The sequence below is a fragment of the Chlamydotis macqueenii genome, chromosome 1, assembly GCF_036417535.1.
Source record: "Chlamydotis macqueenii isolate bChlMac1 chromosome 1, bChlMac1.mat, whole genome shotgun sequence".
Taxonomy (NCBI): Eukaryota; Metazoa; Chordata; class Aves; order Otidiformes; family Otididae; genus Chlamydotis; species Chlamydotis macqueenii.
In genome coordinates, this window is record NC_141556.1 from 20,381,827 (window position 1) to 20,407,285 (window position 25,459).

At 33.9% G+C, this 25,459-nt stretch overlaps 1 protein-coding gene across 5 annotated transcripts in view; it reads right to left on the reverse strand.

Moving 5' to 3' along the window:
- The window catches only part of BRD1 (bromodomain containing 1), a 60,781-nt gene that overhangs the window by 21,905 nt on the left and 13,417 nt on the right, over window positions 1-25,459 (reverse strand). For 4 of the 5 annotated variants that reach the window (XM_086746940.1, XM_086746931.1, XM_086746950.1 and 1 more), the window contains exons 3-8: window positions 20,466-20,622; window positions 14,015-14,146; window positions 12,324-12,452; window positions 11,197-11,509; window positions 10,127-10,387; window positions 6,347-6,835 (exon numbers count right to left, since the gene is read on the reverse strand). In XM_086746940.1, coding sequence (XP_086603066.1) covers window positions 6,347-6,835; window positions 10,127-10,387; window positions 11,197-11,509; window positions 12,324-12,452; window positions 14,015-14,146; window positions 20,466-20,622 — 1,481 coding nt within the window. The remainder of the gene's footprint in view (window positions 1-6,346; window positions 6,836-10,126; window positions 10,388-11,196; window positions 11,510-12,323; window positions 12,453-14,014; window positions 14,147-20,465; window positions 20,623-25,459) is intronic. The other variant, XM_086746956.1, reaches the window with a different exon arrangement.

Below are 25,459 nucleotides of genomic sequence, written 5' to 3' on the forward strand. Positions count from 1 at the left end.
CGATATCTAAGCCTGTGAATTTTAAGGCAGGTCATCTATACTCAGCCTCAACACCATGGCAAGCATATTCTTAATTTTTAAGCACAGTGTGGATCTCCATATTCACTACTTTTTAAAAATACCTTCAACAGATCTCACAGTTCTCTGTTTACCATCTGCACCACACAGAAAAATTAGTGTTAAATGCCACAGATGGAGCACATACAGGATTATGACATTTTATTTTTCAGAAAGCCAAATCTGGGCCAATAAATGATCTAAGCATTCCAAAAATATGAAATGTCAGAATACAGTAAAAGCCTCCACAATTCCTACAGTGTTAAGAAAAACAAAAGGGTATCTAAAAATGTTTCTTTATTATTACAAAAGATTCATATCTTAGAAAACATAGCAATTTTAAGTTGGGTGCTAATAATTAGTATCTAAAAATCTAGATAAATCTATAATTAGTATCTAAAAATAACCCATAAGAAAGTACTTTCAAAGAAATTAACATGTTTAAGACTCAAGAAAAATTTCTAAAATATTAATGCATATTGCAACTTATGCATGCACACACTTCACAAGCCTTGAAAAAGGACAAAAATCCCAGTTTATCTAGTTGTTCACTAAACTCCACTGTTCTTGACTATGTTGCTCAAAATTCCCTCTACTCTAATAATACATACCAAGAAATAAGCAAAGGGATTTTAATAGAGAACTTAATACTATGGTTCTTCAGATGAAACAAAACGAAAAGGAACATTTATTCTCTTAAATGTTACTGCAATTGTTGACTGGTATAAAACAGTTTCTTCTCCCCTCTTTCTGCTATATGCACTTATTTTATTCCACATGTATTACAAAAATCCTCTCCTATTTCTCATAATTTTCCGAGAAATTAAATTGGCAAAAATTTTGGTGGGGCTGCCAGAATTCCTGTCTAAAGGTTGAGTGTGTCAAATACAAATAAAGCATGTAGCGTTCAGGGGCTTTTGTCAAATTTCTGTCCTTAATTTGCCTGTTTTTCTCAGCAAATGGCCAAAGTTTCTCAGTGGTCATCCCATTAAAAAAAAAACCAAACCAAAACAAAACCAAAAACAACCAAACAAAAATAGCCCCCACAAAACAAAACAAGAAAACCAAACCAAACAAACAAAAAAAAAAAAGTCAAAACCAAGCAAAAACGCACCAGCATCCCGCCCCAATAATTTTGGTAGTGTTCTAGTAAAATTTCACTTCCTCAGCCTCTTTGGTACTTATGGGCTGTTGTGCAGCCTGGTTTTATCCTGGTAACTCAGCAGTCGAGCTCCAGCTCCTGTAGTCCCTGTGTCTCTACACTGACAAGTTTAACAAGCCAGGGTATAATTCCTTTTAGGCCTTCACAACCTCTATGCTTTGTTTGTTTGCATATACACCTTAAAATGTTTTATGTTTTGAAACTTCCTGAAGGCAGGCAGCTGAAGTCTTCGGACATCGCTAAGGGTTAAATAACTAAATTTCACATCTTATTTTACAGGAAACAATCATTATGCATTTAAAGAATAAAAGAAAACAAAAAGAATAGTTTTAAACAGAAGTATAAGAACTCTGGATCTGTCAGTAGATTTAGTCAAATTACTGCATTTTACCTATATTAACCAGACAAGTAATTATGTTTTTTTATTTGTTTTTTTTAACTGAACAACCTCTAGTTTAGTTTGTTATTTACTTGAGGGACATAAGCTACATCCTTAGACATGCATGTTTTACTTCAATTTCTTCCATTTGGAGAATGGTAATTGAATGCTGCACACATGAAGCTTGACTCTTAATCAAATTGACCTGTGCTCCCGAAAGCCAAAGATTTATTAGAAATCAAACACTGAAGAATTAAAAAAATAACCTGTGATCCATTTTACCCCAGATATCACCTCCATTCTTATTGCATCATATAAAATTAAGTAGAAGTGGTTATCACTACAATATTAAATTATATGAAATGCAAGTGGAATTCATATACAGGTTACTTGCAGACAGTTCTTAAGTGCCATCAAACACTTTGTAGTGATTAAGCAGAAACAAAGTCAGTCCCACACTTACGAACAGATTTAATAAGGTATAATTACATTTCTTGTATACTGACAACTGCATGCAAAGTATATATCAAAAAATTATAAACTCCCCTGCCCTCCAAAAAAAAACCCTGTGCTTTTTACTGTGTTAAATACTTGAATTCAGTGATCCACGTTATAAGTGTTTGTTTACATCTGTTTCAGTGCCTTGAGAAAATCTGTGTTGCTGGAAGTAAGAAGAATACTAAGTAAATGATATGTTTCAATGAAATTTTCTATTACTGCTATCTAGCCAAGAAATAATAGAAAACCAAGATACTGCACTATAATAATCACTATTTACAATCCTAATTCTCTGATTAAGTTAAAATGATTGCTTTAGGATAGTATATTCTAAATACTTAGTTTCCAACTAAAATAGAGGCTACCAACATAGTAACTGCGAATTACTATCCTAAATTTATGGAAGTTTAAAGGTGATCGATAAAACCAAGAACATTAAAATTTAATTTGAACCTAATCTAGCATTTTACAATGCTCAAAAGGTATCTTACCTATACACAGCTGATAGGATATTTTTTAAACGGTCAGTAAAATCTACTTTCTATTCATTAATCAACTTTATTTTTCTCAGATGTAATAATGACAGCAACTGATTTCCTGACAAAAAGGATTAATCTTTGTAACAGAAGAGCAATGGAAGTCTACAACTGATATTTTGAAAAGGTCATTGAACTTGTCACAGTTAAGTGACCTGAACTTCAAGAATCACCAATCTCTGATGTGACAAAGATTTCCTAAATAAAAACAACCTATCTTCTTTTTGAAATTGCTAGACACTATATGAAGCAAAACCAAGATACATCAAATACATATAGGAAATTTTAAAACACATCTCTCTGTTATGAAGTTGTCAGTTTTCACATAGCAACTATGGAGAAAGATGTGCTACATATGTAAGCAATAATGCCCTAGTAGAATACCATGAAATTAACATTTAAGGTTACATTACACTACTGCTTCATAATTTTTAAAACAAGATTCACATATAAAAGGAGGTGAGAGTATTAAAGTGAACTGCTTTCAGTCCTCTTTTAAGGTTAAGTCATGTTGTGCAATAGTCCTCTATTTCTGATAAAAGCTAGTTATTTCAGTAATTATTTTGTATATGAAAATCAACAACATCCGAGACACCATACTTACTAAGTAGTTTGCCAAAAGATCTTGTATGTGTCTTTCTTGAAACTAGTTGGCAAGCACATCAATCTCAAATGCAATTCAAGAGAGCATAATCTCTCTTGAGCATAAAAAGGCAAGTCTATGAGAATAATGAAACATCAGACAAAGTAGGCGCAGCTTAACATAACTAGGTAAGCTTTAAAACCTTCCTTTGAACTTCTTCCCATAAGAATACTTGAGTGACATGAAAGGGGGTGACATTGAGGAGACTGAGGAAGGTGAGGGACAAAAGAACAAGGCATCCTTAAGTAATGACAAAAAACTCACATTGGTTATGAACAGGTAAGGAAGAAAAAAGATGGAACAGTGCACCTCTTGATGACTTAAACTTCAATGCTTTGTACATTAAGCGAAGTCCTTTTTAATTACTTTTTTCCTATATTCACTAGAATTGAGGATATTTAACATGCACATCAAGAAAATTGTGCAATAATACTTCACTTTCAACTACAGTTATTGCTCATGAAGTTGCTAACTGACAGGAAGGCATGTTAGAAGCCTGGTATGCCTTTTCTATCATGGTATGGCTTTGGAGGCAAAGCTCATGTCTGCTGAATTCTTTCAAATAAAAGCATTTTTTACCAGCAGCATGAAAATAAAACTTTGTGAAAAATAACCAAATAGAAAAAAAAATATATATATTGCTGTATATATCTTCTCACTTATTTTTAACAGAATACAGACAACTGCATGAATCGACACCAGCTTGCATATGCAAAAGTAAAACAATTCAACTGGTTTTAAATCTTGGAAAGCATTTGAGGCTTGTGGTGGTTTCACTCAAAATAGCTGCCAATTGCAAATTGCCTAAATTAGTGTGGACACACAAGTTTGAAAGTAACATGAGGAAAAAAAAAAAACTAACATGAAAGCAAAATATTTGGTTGCAAATGGAAAAAGAATCACAGGAATAAGATCTGATAAGCAGACACATCTGTATGAACCATATACGCTTAAAAAACCATACATTAAGAAAGAACAACAAGAATACCTTCAGGTGTATTTAATTTGGCTAAAACATTTCAATCCACATACACAGTCTCTTCGTGAACAAATAAATTTAAAAATTAAATACAAATGCCCCCAAAGTATTTGTTCTACATAAATTTAATTATGTGCATATCTTCATCAGCTTCAGGAAGAGGTTACAGAATTTTATTTAAAAATTAAAACAAAATCTTTTCACATTTTGGATTTTATTCCTATTATAAGCCTACAGGCTACATAAAAAAAACCAACCCTAGAAATTCTGAAATGGAAAGAGTACTAAAATTAGAAGCAGCTATAAATTGTTTGGCTCTTTTCTTTGTTGTTTTGAAGATCATCTAAAGCATATCTGCCCCACATAAATCTAACTCCACACAGAGAAAAGGAACAAAATGACATATTTCAAATATATTCAGAAATCTGTTGTTTGTTTTTTTTTCTCCTCCGGTCAAGAATTAAGTCAGTTTCCCTATAAAATAGAAACACTTTTCCCGAAAGCAATAATTCACAGTGTTTAAGATAAAATTTTCAATGAATTAGTACTAATTCCTGGTGTATCTAGCACAAGACAATTCACTGTGCATGTGATAAAATGCAGTCTGCATAAAGGTACATACTGAAATTATCTAGATAAAAGACTGATAAACTAGAATATTTGGAAACCAGAGCTTTTTATATCATTAATGAAGATTAACTAATTTCTATCATCACGACCTTCACATGATTCCTACTTCAGAACTATATACCAGATGAAAACTACATGCTCTTTCCAAGTTGTTATGAAAAGGAATGGAAACTGCAGCTTTCCAAAGAGATGAAACAAAGAAACAAAAATATAAATGAAAAGACATCTCCCCCATACCATATCTGATTTATAATTTTCTCATGCTATGATTCCAGCATTGAATAATTTTTCTCCTTACTTGTCACTGGGGAAAAAAAAACAACCAACCAAACAAACAAAAAACCAACAAAACTCAAAACCACTCCCCCCCCCCCCAAAACCCAACCAAACAAAAAAATCCAACCATCCAACCCCCGCCTCTCCCACCAAACCACAAAAAAAAAAACACCTTACAAAAAACACAACCAGCTTTTGGAGCACGTCTTCACAATAAATGTTCAAGTTAAATTCCTGTATCTCTAATTCAAAGACACAAAAAACCCACACATTGTTTTCATACCTGCATATGGGTTACCATCATGACAACAAAACAGAGTATTTATTTCAAAGGTAATATAAAAGCCATGGCAATGGCCATGCATAATGTTAAGGAAATTCACTTAAGTAATTTCCTTATGCTTCTGTTCTTCCTCAAAGAGGGTTTTATTCAAACTTCTCCAATAAATAGAACTACGGTTCACTAAGACAAGGTGTAACTAATATCTTCAACTGTACTGCACCAAAGTATCAAGATCATTTTTTATTTTCTTTAGAGAAGTGTCATTAAGAGCATAATCTTCCACTTAGATTCTTCAACTTTGTTTATTTAAAGTATACAGACTAAAGAAAGAAACATAGGAAATATCATTGTACTTTGGGATTTTAACACCTCCATAAAATCCAAAGCTATACAAAGCACCTCATATACAGTCATCAGTTTCAAAATATGAAAATATGCTTGGAGTAATGCTAAAGCAAAATGAAGCCATACATGGAACATGTATTTTCCATGCTCCTCCTTAAAAAGAGTTCTAGTTTTGGCACTATGTATGAAGTTTCCATGACATTTAACAGCGAATTTCCAAAAAAGCAGCTGATTCACCTTTCCTACTGGTTGCAACAAAAGGTAATAGAAAACAGCTTAAAACAAAAAACAAACAAACAAAAAAAATCACCCACCCATACATGGAAACGTGAAGATTCCATTGCTAAAGTGAAAAAGTAAAACTTGGTTCACTACGTCTAATTGTATAGGGTCAACACAAAAATGAATCAAATTTTCTGATCTGTAACTACTCAACTGTGAGGAAAAACTGTTCAAGGGCTAAAAACTGAAAATTAACAATTACATGTATGTAAAAAAATATAACAGGTATGCTAACTTTCAATATGCATCCATTCAAATAAGTTTTGTAACATTTACCTGTATCCAAGCGCTTTACAGGGGACTCATCGTCAACCTCAGAATCTCCACATGCACTCCTTGATCTTTTCCTTGGGTGCAGAAGTGTCTCCAACCTTGGAAGGACTACAGACAAAAAGGTTTTGGTCCCTAGCTGTGGAGAAGTTGGCTGGGTTTCAGTGTTCTTTGCAGACTTTTGGGGGCTTATACTTTTCGATTTGCAGAAGAGAATGGATGTACGTCTGTTTACATCAGTTGATGACTCAGCTACAGCAGAAACAGTCGACTCATTGAGATTACTGTCAAGTAAGTGTTCTGGAGTGTGTCCATTTATTTCTTTCTGAATGGAAGTGCTATATAATTCATTATCAAATTTTACTCTTTTGTAAAGCTTACTCTGCTCTGGATTGAGTTCTACTGGTTTGAGGGTTGGTGGTTCTGAATTAGTCTCCAAGTTTGAAGGAAGAGGTAATGCATCTGATGGTTCAAGTTTAGGGGGAGATTTATCTCCTGAAAAAATTATAAATAGAGTGTGATTTTTGAAAACTTGTAGTTATAAAGTCTAATAAAACTCACTATAAATGTGCAGCCCACCAAATAAATTGTTGTTTGGAAACAAAGCATAACAATTTAAAAACAAACCTTGACTAGCAACAATCTGTCCTAGTTAGTAGTTCCTACTTTTATACTGGGAGTGTAACAGGGATAGAAAAGTAGGTGTTTATAGTTGGTGTTAACGATTTACACCTGGATAAATACTTTTTACTTCTCATGCAGTTATGTTAGTTTCATTAACTAAAAACTAAGAAATCTATTTGTTTAAATAGAATGTTGGGGTGGTGGATGATTATTTATTAAATGCAATTACACTGCCATTCAAGTAAAATTTTTGATAGTATATATTTTTATCTATTTCACCTTACCTGCCTAAAATAAATCTTGTCAGATAAGCACTAAAAAAAGGTATTTGTAACCCGATCTACTAGAGTGAGCTAAGAAGTGCTATAAAATTTACAGAAAGGCAAGATTTGCAAAGCTGTTCTACAGTTGTGGCTAGAAGTTTTGTCTATAAAAAAGAAAAATAAATTTAAAAAGGAGCAGGAGAAAAAAATCCCATCCCTAGAGTCTTGCAGCTTGATTAGCCACTAGTTGGCAAATACACACTTGACAATGCAGACTTGATAGGAGAAATCAGAAAAACCACCCTCTACCATTTTTTATTCCTTCCTCCTTTTTTTTTTTTTTTACAAAAAAAACCCAAACCAAACATGACCATGTCCCAGTCAATTCCAATAATTCTATGCTGGGAGAAGACAACAGAGATTTAATTGTGAGCGTATAAACTAGTTGCAGTTTTTCATCCCAAGCGATGGGGAAGAAAATAAACATTCTACTGTTGCAGCATTCCCAAACACAAGTAGAAGGACTTCCTAAGCCCATAATTATCAACTCAAACAGATGTTAAAGCCTTTTTTTTCTAGCTTTCAAAAGAATCTTTAAATATAAATTAATAAGAAGAAAGAAGACAGTTATTCTAGAGTAACTGTATGAGACCAATGTAATATTCATGCTATCACATGAAATTTTAAAATTCAGGTAATTTTTCTATGCTACCTGAGTGCAAAAAACCAAGGGTTTAAGCCTCTATCTGTAGTGGATTCAATATTATCTCTATATCATCTTAGTTTTAGCTCAGCAATGCTTTGTTGGAAAACAATGACTTCTAAGGGCAGAAAAATCTCTGTCCCACTGTTTAAGGTTTACTCAAACCTTAAACCAGCATAGTTCATACTAAAATTATATTGTTAAAATAAAGTGTGACTATGCTCATATCATTTGAAGGCATACAAATATTAGAAATGGTAAATAATATTTCAGGAAAACATTTAGAACAAAATTTACAGTCAGATAAACACATTTAATGTACCACCAATTACAAAAGCCTGTCGTTTAGAATGTCCAAGGTGACTGTTCTTTGTGAACAAATTCTGATTTTCTTATAATTAGAAAATACTTGCAAAAAAGATTTAAGCACAGAAAACCATTTGAGGACTACTTAGACATTAAAACCTACATTTTATGGTGTTATTCTGGTACCATATCTTTCACATGATCAGAAACTTAAAACAGAATTGCAAGGGAGTAATTCACAGCTCTTCTAAAGTCAGCTCCTGTAGAGACCCTGGGCACAAGATTCTACTACTTTCCTCACCTTTCTTTTGGCAATATTTCTTTACTCCTCTAAGTACCTTCCATTTCAGAGTTGAAACTTGAATTAATTACTCTAACTCTCCACTAAATCAGAATTGTAACAACAATGCCAATCAACTCTAGACCACGCTCTTCATTATGCTTTTTAAAGAAGTGTACTATAAGAAAACAGCTATTGCTCACTTGGACTATTTTTTGCACAATGGCTGCAATGAAAGGCTACGTCATAAAAATGTTACACTACAAGTAAAAAAAAAGTTAGTGTATTCATTATCTGACAGAAACTACATCCCTAAGGAACTATATTCAGTAGCATCACGACTTGAGGACAAAAAAACCCCTCAAACTAAAAAAAAAAACAAAACAAAAAAAACAAAAAAAACCCAAAAAAACTCCCACCAAAACCAAAAAACAAAACCAAACCTTTTAAGAATACCTAATGGCCTCAGAACAAGATAAGCACGCTGATTCATGTACACTTTTTCTACTATTGTCGTTCAAATCTCAAGCAAATTATATGTTTGAAAAGCATTCTCTTAGTCACACTAAGAATTAAACACCAAGTTGCTTTTTGAATGGCAGTTAAGGACAGTCATCTTATTGACTTCACCTTCCAAAAAGTTTGATTGCATCAAGCTGCGCCAGACACAGACTGTTTTATTTATTACCATGCTTCCACTTTCCCTTGACCTCTTTCCTCCTCCCTTTCAATGCACTTATTCAAAATTAAACATGTCTAATCCTTCTAAAGAAAAATAGGTTAGCTTTTTAGAGAAGTACTGATCATGAAACTAACTCAACAGAACTTTTTTTTAGAAAGACTAAATTTTCTCTGCATCATTTAAAAATGAGCAATAAAGACCTCAGTAACTCACTGAAAAACTAAAAATACAAATACAATACTGAACTGAAATACAAAGTTAGGTCTTTCAATGGAATCAATGGGAATTAGCCAAGAGTACATGCAGTTCTGAGATCAATGCTTTGAGGAGGAAGAGAAGCACAAGGGGAAGGGCTGGTTAGATGCAGCTGACTTGATTCTACAACATGAAGTTTGTTAAGTCCTATCAACTTAACTTTATTTAAAAAAAACCAAAACAAACAACAAAAAACAAAAACAAAACAAAAAAAAAACCAGACCCAAACTCACCCTCCACCCTCCCCAGAATCTGGAGTAGAGAATAAAAATGCTACTAAAGACAGTACAACAGCCAGAGTTTTCAGCACCATTGACCTAGGTTCACAGGATCTCTAATATGTATTTTGGCATTTAAGTGGATTTGCAAAAGCAGAAAGATGTTCTCCACTCAGGAATTTCCAATTCCTTTTCATATGAGATTGTCTGTACTTTTTAAAAATTAAGGTGCTAAGAAATAAAAGTGTTGGTACGGTGAAAAAAAATGGAGGGAGGTTTTGTTTAAAAATATCATTCTCATATTCTTAAAATATTTGTTGTGATTAGGTGGCTATTTGTCCATTTAAAAATTAAATATAATATTCATTTACTATAGTTTTTAATTCACATGATTAAAGCAACTGACTGAAAAGGTTTTAGAAGAGTACTGACTTAAACATGGTTTAAAACCTTACCTTCTTCTTCCCCATCTTGGTCTAATGCTGCACTTTCTTCTTCAAAACTTCCAATACCTGACTCTATTTGGGGAGCTTGGTTGTGTTGCTGACTCAGTTTGTTGCGAATAACGCTGATTTCTTTCTTTAACAGCTTTGCTCTTTTGCTCCTTGACCCACTGGATTTCATTGCACAGGTCAGATCGAGTTTTTCTAGCAACTCTCTCAGCTGTTCTTCCAAGGACATATGTGCTCTGTTTGCAGGATTCAGTAACCTATCCACTGAAGTCAAAATACGTAAAAATTGGAAATGTGTTAGTGTTTCCCAGAATAATAATACCAACAAGAAGAATAATTAAAAAAAAAATTCACTTGCTAGAATAAAAAATGTAATCCAAAGGCTACTTAAGATTAGTCTTAGTAGCTTTACTGTTATCAGTGAAGAAATGTCGAAACAAATTCCCACTATGTAATTACTATTCTTCTTGATCAGCATTTTGCTCAAGAAAAGTTAGTAAAGCAGAGAATTACAAGGTCAGAAGGAGGGCAAAATTAATCCTTCCCACTCTAACAGATTATTTCCTTCTTGTCAAAGAGATGGCAAGATCATGGTCAAAGAAGAAGTGTTAATTATTCTCCCTTACTGCCAAAACCTCAGAAAACTGATGTGTATGTCAAAAGAATTAATTTTAATTCCCAGAATTACAAAAGTGCTTGATTTTTTTAATTCAACAGGTTATTTAAGAATGTGTTTAAGTTTATGGGCACTGGTAGTCATCTTCTATTATTTACAAGCATGTACAATTGCATGAACAGAAGTGCTCAATTTCAAAACCTTTTTCATTTATCTTACAAAATTAGGCTCTCGCACTGTCAAAATCAGAATCTAGGTAACACTGTTTTCTACTGACAGATCTAATAGAATAGAAACACTCTAATCTTTCAAGCAATGTTTTTATTGGGGAGGTGGGCACCGGGAGGGTTATCTAGTCAGCAAACTGAACAGCAACAATTTTAAATGCCTGTATGAAATCTATATACTGTCCGTAATGAAAAATGCAACTTCAAAAAATAATCCAAAATCATCTTACCATCTTCCCAAGAGAAAGGCTGGGGTGATTCAAGTTTAGGCCGTTCAGGTAGGTGCATTCCAGTTTCATTATTATAACCGATTCCTTCAGCATCTCGCCTAGCTTGCCTGAGAACTACACCTCCTTGATCTCTTAACCGCACTGCAGCTCTATAGAATATTGTATCTTTTGCATTGTATTTCATACAATTATCTATTATAAGATTGAAGTCTTCTTCAAACTCACTGAGGTTTTTATAGCCTTGAGCATCTAACCGTTTTCGCATGGTAGAGAAATCCATAGGATGTTTAATATGATCCAAATAGTCTGGAACCTTTGAATAAATATTTAAAACACGAATGAGTAAAATTATCTTATTACAGACAAAGTAACATTAGCTATTAACTGATCCACATTTTTAAATATATTTTTTAACACCTCAAATCAAGAACTTCAAACTGCAGCTTTGAGTTGCACATCTCGATATTGCAAACATTTGCACACCAACAGGAGTTTACATATTACAAGGTTCTGCAACCTAGGTAACAAAGTTGGAGCTCTACTAACAGATGCGGAAACTACATATTTTTAGAATTCTGTGGTTTTATGTACATGTGTGTATTTATGCATAGATACTTATAAATGTATGTATTTATACATGTCTAGATAGTGTATGCACACATACTATATATGCCATTTATATAGAGATGTATACATCTTTATACACATGTATGCATTGTATATGTATGTATGCACACAGATACACATACGTACACTCTATCTAGTTTTCCAGTGAATAAAAAGGAATTTCACCTGCAAGTAAGAACACAGTATCCACATTTCAATTTTTAAGACGCTCTTCGAGTTTGCTTTACCAAATAATCTTATTGCAAAAGATCAATATGTGCCCATGTCATTCTGTACAAGTATTTCCCAGAAATTATTTTGGTATATGAGCATAAATAGACTTTCATAGCAGTAAGTCATAACTCATAACGTAAATTATCAGAATAGAGATGAAAATGTAACACTGCTCACAACTCTGCATGCAATGATTTACTTCTTGTACTTAAGTACCACCAAGTCTTAGATACTTAGGTAAGTGCCACCACTTATCTAAATATAAGGAAATACAGCTTAAAACATACCTCTTTAAGGTTCACTGGCTGAGCAAATATACGAGCAGAATCTTTTTCCTGCAGCTGATCCAGAACTGATCGCAGAAGTACAGTGAACGGAGTAAGCTGAAGTTCCATAGCAACCTGCTCAATCTTGACCTAAAGTAATAATTATCCAATTGAGCATTTTTTCATTAAAATACTGTTGTAAACTTGTTTTGCAGCAACAATAAAGTACTTCAGATGTGAAACACAATGGAAATTTAAGTTAGGTCAATGCTATTTTCAATATAATCAGTTGGCATTTGTCTGACATACATTTTCACCTGATGACTTTATAAGGAAAATAATTCTCAGCCCTTCATTGTAGACTCAACTTCAATTCCAGCTTCTCAGAACCCGAACACGTATTTTATTTATAAATGAATTTTATTCCAATTTTCAACTGTATTTCTTTTATTTGAAAAGATGTTACATAAAAACAGCTTCATAATTTGCCAATGCAAAAATAAGAACAAGAATTTAAAGGTAACACATTTAAAGTTAAATTTCAGCTGTAGTGTCATATTGAAAGTATGAAAAGAGAATCTGATGAATATTTAGAGACTACATAAGACTAAAAGTAATGTTAAAGATAGTATTCTATATAAATTAAAACAAAAATAATTTAAAGAAACATAATCAACAACATCTTCAAATACTTGATTATCCTTCAGAACTGTCATTACTTTTGACAACATTACAACTCCTCCATAGTGTTAGTTTCAGGCCATTTAAAGTTATCAACACTGAAACAGTCGTCTTATGGCAAAAATAAATTCTTAATGACAGATTAATGGTGTGTGTGTATACATAGAATATAAACATGTAAACAAAGTATATAGATACAAACACATACATAACATACATGTGTATAAACAATAATACATAACACGTGAATAGGAAGTGATATGTGAATGTACAGGGCTGATGCATGGAATTCCAGAAAGCACTCAAGAATTACAAACTATATTAGCTTTCAATTAATGTTCAAAGCTTTCAAAAAAAAAATTTGAACGGTGTTTTTATAAATAAGGAATAATAAGTGCAAATATTTTGCTTTCACAGCTTCTCCAAATCTCTTCTCCCGGCAATGTTAACTCTAGAATATCACAGGACATAGCTGCAGCTTTTTTTTGTTTTGTTGTTACAGAAGTATAAAAGTGCTACTCATTATAGGCACATCTATTGGAAAAACTTGAAGAGATTACATCTTCTACAGTTCTTCAGAAACCAATTGTCTTTGCAAGTCTAACAGAATGGCTTGTTAAATAATTTCTCTACACTTAACACAACAGGGGTAATGGTTTTGAACTAAAAGAGGACAGATTCAGACTAGAAATAAGGAAGAAATTCTTTTATGACAAGGGCAGTGAAGCACTGGAACAGGTTGCTCAGAGAGGCTGTAGATTCCCCATCCCTGGGGACATCAAGTCAGGTTGGATGGGGCTCTGAGCGACCTGATCAAGTTGAAGATGCCCCTGCTCATTGCCATTCTATGATAATTGTATGTATTCTAAACAGTTTGTGGGAGTGCACGCATGCATGCATGTTTCTCAATCCTACATGAGGATTAAAAGACAAACACTGCAGTCTTTCTACTACAAAAACTATGTGTGAGAATACTTAGAACTATCTTTCCTTCAGAAAAGTTTCACCAAATTAAAAGGTACTCCATTTACCTGTTCTCTTTTTAATTTTTCACGCTTACGTATAAGTTCAATCAGCAAACGTGCTCTTTCAAGATCATGGCGCAGCCTTTGCCAGTATTTCAATTTTTCTTTTAAGGCTTGCATTTCTTCATCATCTTCTCTCTAAGAAAATAATCAAACAGTTTTAATTAAATGAAATCACTAACTTCTTTTTCTAAGCTACTTTTGTACAGTTACAGAACATATTGACAGGAAAGGAGAAACTACTGTCTTAAAGTTACGGTATTTGGTCATAAGCTTCATACTGCAATAAAAGAAAATCTCTGGTCAGGGTATCTTCTAGAGTTTCTCAGCTGTCTAGCTGAAAACAAAATCTATAAACTGGAAAGCAATCCTATGGTGAAGGCTGTTTGCATCAGAAAAAGCAAAGTAGCAAACAGCAACCTAGCAGTATAACAAGCTACAAAATAAGACTGAGTATTTTCACATCAAAATCCAAACCAGGTGAACATCATCAGCTTCTTCAGAAACTCAAGCCTGGCAGAAACAAATTATTGTGCTCAACACAGTCCGCCTCCCCACACACAGCAGAATCAGGACACAGTAGTAACAGAACAAAATAATTACAATTTCTGAGGACAAGAAATGAAAACCAGTTGATTAAACAATATAGTAACTTCAAATGGTACTGCAAATGGGTAGTATAATAATACAACCTTTCAGTGAATCGATGAAAGCATTTAAATCACATATTTTTAGGAAGAGGTAGTGTTAAAAAACTTGTATTTAGTTTGATTCATACATACAGAAAGCAGAGCCTTTCTTATTTGATTTTACTATATTTCATAAGAAAAAGGAGGATACTGGAATACTACCTGTAGTATTCAAATGGTATTGGTAATTCACCAGAAACAAGGACATTAAAAAGTCCTGATATTAGTACCAAGAACAATTAATACTTAATAAAGCAATCTCAGAAAGAGATGTATGCTTGTCTGTAACCAGCATAATGCAATATACATTTGATAAGTAATTGTCATGTAGCTTTTTTTTTTTAAACTAAAACAAACAAACAATGAATTACATAAGTTACAAAAAACAGAAGACAAGAGGACTAAAGAAAACTGGCTAAGCAGATGAACAGCAAACAACATAACAAATTGTTATATCCAAAGCAAAAACCTCCTTAACAGAAGGATAATTTAGACATATCACAGGTCCTGTAAAGCAAGCTTGTGTAATTTTTCAGACAAAAGGTTCTAAAACCAGAATTGCAAAAACTGGCAGTTTAAAAAAAATACCTATTAGATTTGCAAGGGTGATGATTCTACGCCCTGCATGGTATTCTATTGCTTTATACAGTTTGTAAAAGTAAACACAAGTACCTGGGGAATCTATGAAGTTAGTTGATAGTTAAGGATTTTCAACTTCAGTCAAGTCAGAGATTTGAATAAAACTCTCTCTGTACTACAACATAGCAATGTGGAAAAAACCAGTTTGTTCCTCTTTTTAAAAAAATACACCAAAAAAAACCCCAAAAACCATCACAAAAAAAATGTAGCTAGAAACTTCTAGTTCCCATTCCTAATGACTATTATCATTGACAGTTATAATTTATTTTAAGGAGGTAAGTCTTGATGACACAGACACATAATAATTTAACTGTTGAGGGTCACAATAGTTCAAAGTAAATTTTGACAGAACAAATATTAATATTCATTTTTTCAATTCCTTAAAATTCACAGAGAATTAGAAACTCTACACCGCTACTAACATCTGTTCTCCCATACCCCTTAATCTCTGAGTACAGATCCCACGTGTGGAAAAGCAACCTAACTGTTAACTGACTCCATAGTTTTACTGTTTTTCAGAACTAGAATTAACTTGTGGCTATTGCTAAAAGTAGAAGGCTTGTCTTCCCTTTGCTTGCAGCCATTCGGAGTCCACTCTTGCGCCTTATGTAATTGCATAGTTCATGAAACTGGGGAACTGATCCTGCTGAAAGCTAAGTCAACAAAACCATGACAGTTTTAGGGTGGGTCAGGAAACTTAAATATAGCAACAACAACAAAAAAAAAAGTTACTTTGTTATACCAGGTCTTGAGGGAGTTAATTAGAGACAAGTATTTGGCTAAATCTGAAGTGCAGTTGCACTTCAAAAAAAAAAAAAAAAAAAAAAAAAAAAAAAAAATCAGTTGAATCAGTTGTTTGACCAATTTCATTTCATAACATAGGCAGGTAGGTGTAAATCTGCAAATGTGACCCGAAGTATCAAGAGCACCTTTTTGGTTTTTTTTGGGCACACAAATTTTGTGCCTCTGATTTTTTGACACTTCTGTGGAAAGTAATGTTGGCAGACATGGCTATAATAGCTAAGATAAACACTCTTTACCCTAACCTATTTATCACTTGACATACAACATATACCTTAATTAGATTAAAAGATCCAGGCAAGCTGAAAAGAACATGACACACTAGTTCCCAATATTTAACTAATAGAAACTTGGATAAAAAGAGTTCCTTTCAAAGTTTTTAGTTTTCAAAAGCCTTCTGACAAAGAAAGTTTCTATTAACTTCCTGGTAAAGAGTTCTTCCAAATCTTTATTTCTGTAACAAAGACAGAAAGTTTCTTCTGGCTGTTAACACAAGAAAAAAATAGAAAGAAACTTTGTGGTATTTTCTGATTGACTTAGTTTTTGCTGAAAATCAAATATTATCTAGAAAAGCTAGACCTGGCATATTTATTAATACTGAGGGAAGAGGGAAACACCGAGTCTGTACACAGAATATGCATTGACTGAGAACTGGTCTTCAGCTTCAGCTCCCACCATGAGAATGTCACCAGTCGCTGCAAACCAGAAGGAACACTGTTGGTATACCAACAGATGACTACTTATGCTGGATGTGAATATATGGGGACAGCCTCCCTTCCTACAGTGACTGCAGCTTAGCATGAGCCAAATGAAAATAGAATTACAGTGATTAAATTGGATGTTGATCAACACAATTAGTTTCATTAGGACCCTCTGCTGGTACTTTTATGTCAATCGGTCAAAACAGTTTAATGGCTGCAACTTCAGTTCTTACTGAAATCTTCAGTGCAGATATGGCCTTAGTCACCAGCACCTTCTACTTTTTTTTCTCTGAACAGCAGTTTTAAAACAACCTCACTAGAGCAGAAACAAGCTGCTACAGTTAAATTTCATGCCTTATTTTTATTCAAACATTACTTAAGAACAGAAGAAAATTAAAATAATCGGGTTATAAATTTATTAGAGTATTTCCAATACCTTTTCTGAATTTCTAAGTGGAGAGAGAAGTGACAGTATAAACTACTTTTTGAGAAGTTTCCTTGTTCTTGCAGATAGTGAGGTAGTATATAAGCCAAGATCTTGCCTGGTTTAGAACTGTTCAAAACATAACATGTTCAAAAGCATATCACAACTGAGCTCTGAAACATGTTCATTAGGAAGTAATTCTAAATCATGAATGCTTCCTCTCCTGTTATTTTTTTTTTTTCTAGTAAACAAACAGAGATCAAAACCACCTTCCACTAGGCATCCTGAAACCATTTTCAGGGTTTTGGTTCTTGATCTTAACATTTCTCTTCAGTTTAAATAATAACAGTAATAATTAAAAAATACAATCTGATGTGTATCTGTGTTTATATTCCCTTGACTGAATGAAAATCTCTAAGTTTCTTGATGTTCTGACCTCTCATCTAAAATAAGGTAAAAAGAATTTTCCATCTAGACAGAAATTAACAAAATAATAATCCGTATCTTAAAAATTTTGGGGCATTCTCATAGCAGCTATGCCACAGCTGTTTATTAAAGTCTTCATTATGGTTTGGCTTATACTTGGAGTAAAAAAGATTACTAATGCATGAAATGCTTTGAGTTGTGACTCAAAGAGGTATTACAAATACATATTGAAGATGCTATAGAGAAGAGACAATGCCATATTCAGGACACAAGCTACTCACTGAAAAGCATTACTTACACACTTCTCATCAACAGTATCATTTAATACTCAGCTTTGCTTGAAATTTGCATTTTCTTTTCAAAAGACAAACTTAATTTCAAGTTTTTAAGAATAAAGTCTCAGAAATGCCCAATAGTTTCCAATTAATTTAGAAAATATTTTCATTATTTTTGTACTTAAGAATAGTGCATAGTTCTGAAATTAGAAATGAAAAGAAAGAAAGAGTGTTTGTACAGGACTGCAAACAGGAAAAGGGATTTTAAACACTTCCTATCTAGGAATTATTTTATTATAATCAAACATCAATTGTAAGATTTGTTTTATTTTGGTAGTTACTACTTAAATATTTAGAAATGTTGCCGTCTCATCATGCCACTTCAATAGGAACAGTACTTCCCAACTAACAAGTTATTTTTTTCAGACACAAATTATAGTCTAGGTCTATACTGCCACATGAGCCCCGGATCTTTTTGTGCTTCATTTTATTATTTTTAATGACTCAAGCTCATTTAAAAAAAGAAAAAGGTCTACCATCTGAATAAATTAAATTCAGCTATTATTATGTAAGTGCCAGGCACCACTCTTCAGAGTAGAAACCTCTCATACAGAATTAAAAGATTAATCAAAGATTGAAAGTAGGATACAAAATATTCTAGAGAAGTTACAACCCAAAAAATAGTATTAAAATACAGAAGATACAGAAGCAATGAAAGAAAGGCAAACAAGATGTCCATTTATACTCAAAGTTAATTCCACCTAAATAGAATTTGAGCATCTCAGCTATGAGGAAAGGCTGGAACTGTTTAGCCTGGAGAAGGAAAGGCTCGGGGTGGGGGGAAATCTCATCAATGTATATAAATATCTGAAGGGAGGGTGCAAAGAAGGCAAAGTCAGGCTCCTTTCAATGGTGCCCAGTCACAGGCCAAGAGGTAAGGGGCACAAAGGGAAAAACGGGACAGTCTCTCCGAACATCAAAACACACTTTCCCGCCTCCTCCCCCCTGCCTGACTGTGAGGGTGACCAAGCACTGGCAGAGGCTGCCCAGGAAGATTGTGGAGTCTCCACCCTTAGAGATACTCAAAAACTATCTGGACATGGTCCCGAGCAACCTGCTCTAAGTGGCCCTCCTTGAGCAGTGGGGCTGGACTAGATGACCTTCAGAGGTCCCTTCCAACCTCAACGGTTCTGGGAATTACCAGTTAGTTTTTTTCATTAAAAGCTAAGAAAAGAAACACACAGAAAAAAGGCAGATGCAGTGTTGACCATCATATTTTTGTGACTACATCAATTAATGACTTAATCAGTAAATACCACTGCAATTCAAGCAAAAGTAATAGTTAAGCTTTGAAGAGGAAAAAAAGACATCTCAATTTAATACAAGAAAATGATTATAAAATACATTCTTAAATTCTATATGCTATTTTACAGGAACAATCCCACTGGAAGTCAAACACCTGGAGAATGGAAAGAACACAGCCAACTACATTTTCAGCTCAATTAAAAAAAAGTAACTGGTATGTAGTAATAACTTCCACATCATAATGCTTCACAGCATTTCAAAATCCACACACATGGTTCCATACACAGAACTCAGAAAAGAAGGTTTAACTGTTTTTCAAGCCACCAGTGACTTGAAACAAAAACAATAAAAAAAACCTGCCAAAACCTGTAATGTCACTGAAGAGCTGTTCGTATTACAAAAATGGGAACCAGTGTTCATAATACAAAAATGGGAAGCAGAAGAGTATCACTTTCTGAATCTGATACACATCTGGACTGACTGTTTTCCTGGTTTTCAGCAATTCTGACTGGCAAATGTGTACAACTTTAACCAACCTACATGTATTTTAGCTAGGACGAATTTTAATTGAAGAAACTATCTGCATAAATTTATGCTTCTCTACAATCTCACTTACCTATGTCAAAAGTGAAACTAAAAGTTGAAACAGATCTTTGAATTGCATCAACAACTTGCTCTTTGTTCTGTTATTAACAAATGAGGTGGGCAATATGGATATGAATTCAAAAACTGTAAATTAGCATGTCTAACCTTTATTCTGTAAAAATCTCTGGTTTTCTCAGTTATAAGTGTCAAAGATGACATTTGCTTTGCATCTTCTGAGAAATATATTTTTTTTTTTAAATCTTACTAACTCATAGCACATTGAAGAATAAGTTCCAAAACCCCACAATACTAGTCAATGAACAATGGTATTAGGATAGTTTTGGTGACAGTATTTTTGTGAAACACTTAAGCATAACAAAAGAAAAATTCACACAAATATATATTTTTTTTTTCATATCGCACAAATTAAAAAGGATTAGATAATGTCCAATTTCCCATATAAGTCATATTACTTAAGAATAAGGTAAAGAATTTACTCAGTCCGGAATAAGAGAAAGTTTTCACTCTGCGCTATGTTTCCTGGTTCATTTTTTACTCCGGAAAATAGAGATTTTCTGATTTATTCTTATAAGTAAAAAGTGTGTCACATACCTGTTGTGTGTTTCTTTGTGACTGTAAACTGGACTGTAGCCTTCTCAAGAGAGGAACACCATTCCTAGAGAGTCTTTTAAGTAACCAGTAACTGTGCACTCGTTCAACAAACTGCTTCTTCCGCTGAATGGCCACCTGATTCATAATCTTATTTAACCTAAAATATGGAAACACTTATATTGTATTTTTCACAACAAAGCATAAAACACCTATGGAAGTTAAACATCAGATATATATGAATGTATAACAACATCATCGGTGGTCACCACATTACTGATTTCTTTCAATGACACTGCTTTCAGTACAAATATTTCTGAGCAATAGATTACAATCAAATACATCTCCTTGACACCACAGTTTCTATCAAATATGTTAAGGTACTTTATAAAGCTAATTTTTCCATTATCATTATCTCAAGAGCAGTCCCAGATTGGGACTGAGAATAAAGCTTTCTGTGCTTTTCAGAATAATGTTCCTATTGAAAATAAAATCAGAAATAAAGCTCTAAATCCCTACAAAAGTTTTCAGATAATTTATTGCCATCTTCACACAGAATCAGTAGTTTATTTTAAAGACAATATATCTTCAAACATTTTACACATAAACATGCAACAAAGTTTGTATTACTTATCTACTAATATTAAATTTTTGGTAAATAAAGTGAACAAAAAAATGTAAAACTGAAGAACACTTATGATTTTACTCCACAGGTACGATTAAATTATCCACACAGAAAAGATGCAAGAGAGGATGATACAAACAGTTAAGCAAAATACCTTGACTAAAAAACCCAGTATTTTCTCAAAACTTGTTTTTTTAATGGATGCAAATACTGTTTACATATACTTTGTTTACAAATACTCTAGGAAAGTGCTAGATGAACCTCATATACAGCAACTTTGACTCCTATTTTTTAAATAATGACACAGTAAAATGTTCAAGTCTCACACACAACACTAACCTCTCAAAACTTACATCCAAAAATAACTTTATCTGAAACAGATCTTCAACTCTCTGTGCCTACAGTGTCTTGGAATCACAGGAAAAAAAAAAGTTAAGGGTTGCAGAATGAAAAGGTTTTGCCTTGTATATTGCAGGGATTTGTCACTGGTGACAGCCCTTGCAAAATTAACACAAGATGCCCCAAGGCATCAACCACCTGTATTGTTAGGGGGACTGTTTATTTGTTTGAGGACAGGGGTGAGCTGGAGAGAGAGAGAAAAGGATTATTCTGAGTTGGATGTAAAACAGAGTTACAGGAAGGAAAATATCAATGAACAGAAATTTGTTAATTCTTCACTCAGTATATTACTACCCATAGCAAAACTCTACAATAGATAGCAGTAGGTTTATCAGAGATTCTCCAATAAAATTTAATTCCAATATAGGCAAAATTAAATTCGAGAAGTGTCTAATTTACAGAGCACTACCAGAAGGCATTCAAATAACAAATCACAAACACACACACATACTAGTATTTTTCGTTTTTTTCCCTTTTAATATAAGGAATAAAGCAGTTTCTCAGTAAGTGATAGAAGAAAAGTAGTCAAATACCTAAACAAAATGTAAAGCTATAAGTAAACATTGGGTAAAATGATTTTAAAGAATAGCTGGGAAACTTGAATTATATTTTTCAGACAGACATACAAGTGAGTCTACCCTGAGTTCACCAAAAGTCATCTACCCCAGTTGTTTTTTTCTGGACTGCGTAGAAGGTAAAGCGCAACAGGTCTACTCAGTGCTATGCTAACTGTAGCTACAAAGTTTTCAGTCATCACAGGGTGAAGGCAGAGCAAACACAGTTTTTCTTCAAAATAAAGTACCATTGTGTCCTTTAGTTCTTCAGTGACAACTAATAACTAAGCCAGTTACACATTCTTGAAAAAAATTAGCTTAACTTAAAGCTTAGATAGTCTGCAGGTAAACTTAGGAGCCTTGTCAGTCTTTTACTGAAGGGCAGAGACAGGCTTCAACAAAGACTTACTCAATTGAGAACCTTGATGTGACAACCTTAACTTCAAACACAACAGAACTGCAATCAATTACAGAATTCAATAAAAATCAAATAATCACTTTCATATCTCTCTTGGAAACAGCAAAACCTACGGAACTGAGTAAAAAAAAAAAAAAAACCCAAATACATACCTATTCGGAAAGATCAGAGAATCATAACTTAACACGAAGAAAGGTGCTTTGGCTTCATGCCCATCAGATGTGGCAAGACTAAGCAAACATCTTTAATTACAGCTTTAAGTACATTTGCCCATTCACATAACAAACCATTCTATTCATAGATAATTATAATAGTAAAGTGCTAGAATAAGCTTATGAAAATGTTCACAGCAGATATTCTCAAACTTCCAAAATACAAATAAATAGAAGGTAATGTGGAGTGCAGAAACTACCTACCCAGGGGGAGGAATCTACTCCTCTCTGCCTTCCCTCCAAATAAAACCAAACAAATACCGGCTGTTCACATTTCACTTAGACACCAGACTTCGGTAGTGGCAATATACCACCAATCATCCCTTAATCATCCCAGATTGGATGAGGCTCTGAGCAACCTGATCTAGTCGGGGATGGCCCTGCTCCTTGCAGGGGGGCTGGTCTAGATGACCTTTGACGGTCCCTTCCAACCCAAACCATTCTATGACTCTATGAGTTTCTCTGTACAGAGATCAGAGGCTCTTCACATGGCAGGTATCTACAGAGCCTCTACACTATCTTACTGACACAACAAGGATGTTACATCTGCTGTTAGACCTTAAGAACCCACTAACTATAGCACATTTCTTTGATCATCTTTTTTGCTTAGTCAGATACTCCCAGGTAGACTTTTACTGTCTGAAATGCTTTAAATTTTGACATTTTCTGGGGAAAGAAGACACAATTCATCCACTGCTGCAGAACCCTAGAATACCCATAGACTGGGTATTGATTTTGAAGCTCCTACCCTTGACAGCGCTACCTTATTGGGAAAGAGGTTCTCACTTGCAAAGATACATTCAGCAACAGTGAAGTTGAGCACAAGCATGACATAAGGCACATAGGTATGCACCAGTCTGAATCAAATTTCTTTTTGCTACTTGAGCTTAAACCAAATTTGTTAATGTTGAAACTAAATTTTCAAACTAGAATTTTAAAATTCTTTGAGGTCTTAAAGGAGTCTGCTGCACATTCCACTTCCTTTTTTTCAACAGAGAGATGATATTTAAAAAAAAAAAATATTGAATAGTGAGGAAAAAAAAAAAAAAGTATCTGTTTGAGGCAGGTAAGGCAGAGCTGTTTGAAAACTTTATCATTTTGCAATCCAGGATCTGACTTGCACAATACAAGATTAACTGCTACACTACACTGACAAATCCCCCACGCAGAGGCAAGCCTTACAGAACTTACGTCACCTCTCAGAACTACACAAAACACCTCAGCAAAGGCATTTTTTTTTGCTAAGGTATCTGCCCACCCTAGAACTTTTTCCAAGTATAAGAACACCAAGAAAGAATAGCTTTCTAATGGCAAGTAGAGCATAGTAAGTACTGGGAGGAAAAAAAAAAAAAATAAAATAAAACCAGATATTTAGAATGCATATTAAACACAATTGTATCAATTGAACCTGTGCTTTCTCTTCAGAAAAAAAATAAACTAATCTTATTGCAATGAGCAATCTCATTACTTAATAATTTCTTATATCTCTGTTAAAACTGTGAAATAAGTGTAGGACTACTATTGAAGACATCTCACAAAGAGAATGTAGGAACACTTATCTGGAATATATTACTAGAGTTGCAGTCTCCACTATCACAAATGACTTCAGAAATGTCAGGGGGGAAAAAAGCCAAAATTATAATGACTACAGAAGGCAAGCAGGGAGACAGGAAGTATTCTTGGCATCCAGGTTTTGCATGGAACAGAGAATTTGTTAAGACAAAATTCCCAGGGAGTATCCTGAAACAGACCACGTTAAGTGCTAAATATTTTTTTTTCTCAACAAACATTCTAATTTAAACAATTAACAAAATTAAGCTAAACCTAGACTAAAATAATTCTGAACCACTGTTCTGAGGCCTTAAGAACAGCTCAGTGTAGCTCACAGTATGCTGTTTTTCCCTCAACTTACTAGTTATTTAAAATAAAGTATACTGAAAAAAGAATTTGAAAATTCTTAAAAGGGTGGCTGTGCTCCCAAGAAATTCAGTAGCTGCTGTTATGTAACTGGTCCCATAAAAGACACATTAGGTTTCAAACTGAAGACCACTGCCGCCTTTTGATGTTTTGGCACCACCAGTCACACTCACTCTTGTTTTTCGCTTTTTTTTTTTTGGGCTACATTCCAAGACCACAGAGATGTCAAAACATTTTTTAAAACTGTTTTATTTGTGCCACAGGCAACTAAGAAAACCAGTACTACTTCCCTTCCTCAGCCACACTTATATCTGACTGTAAAACACTGTGACATGCATTACTAGCATGACACGGAGGTATCGTACAATTGCCTGCTTATCTTTTCAACTGAACCTTTCAAATAGTATCTGCAGTTCCCAGCCTGAAACCACTGTTTAGGCTGAAGTCTAAATTATGGCTTTAAAAACAAGCTGCATTTACAAAAGCAACAGAAGGGTGAGGAGAACAAACAACTGGTTTGTTTTGAAAAGGCAAGACAGACTCAAATAATTTAATTCAAAATTAAATTTAATATACAACAGCTTTGGTGAGAAACTAATTTATCAGCTGCTCTACACTAACATTCTCACACAGAGACATTTGATGGATAATCCACCCTGCAAAGGGTGATACTCTTAATGCCCTGCTCAAAGCATTCAGAGGAAGCTTAAGTGTTACTCAGTCCTATGTTTCCTCATCTTTTAGATAAAAGCATAAAATAATTTTGGTCAACATAAGAGATGTGCTCTTGTCATATTAGCAATCTCACAGCTTCCTTCTTCCTGCTCATGACTGCCTTCCTCTCCCAGTTTGTTACATGTCACTGTGGCAAC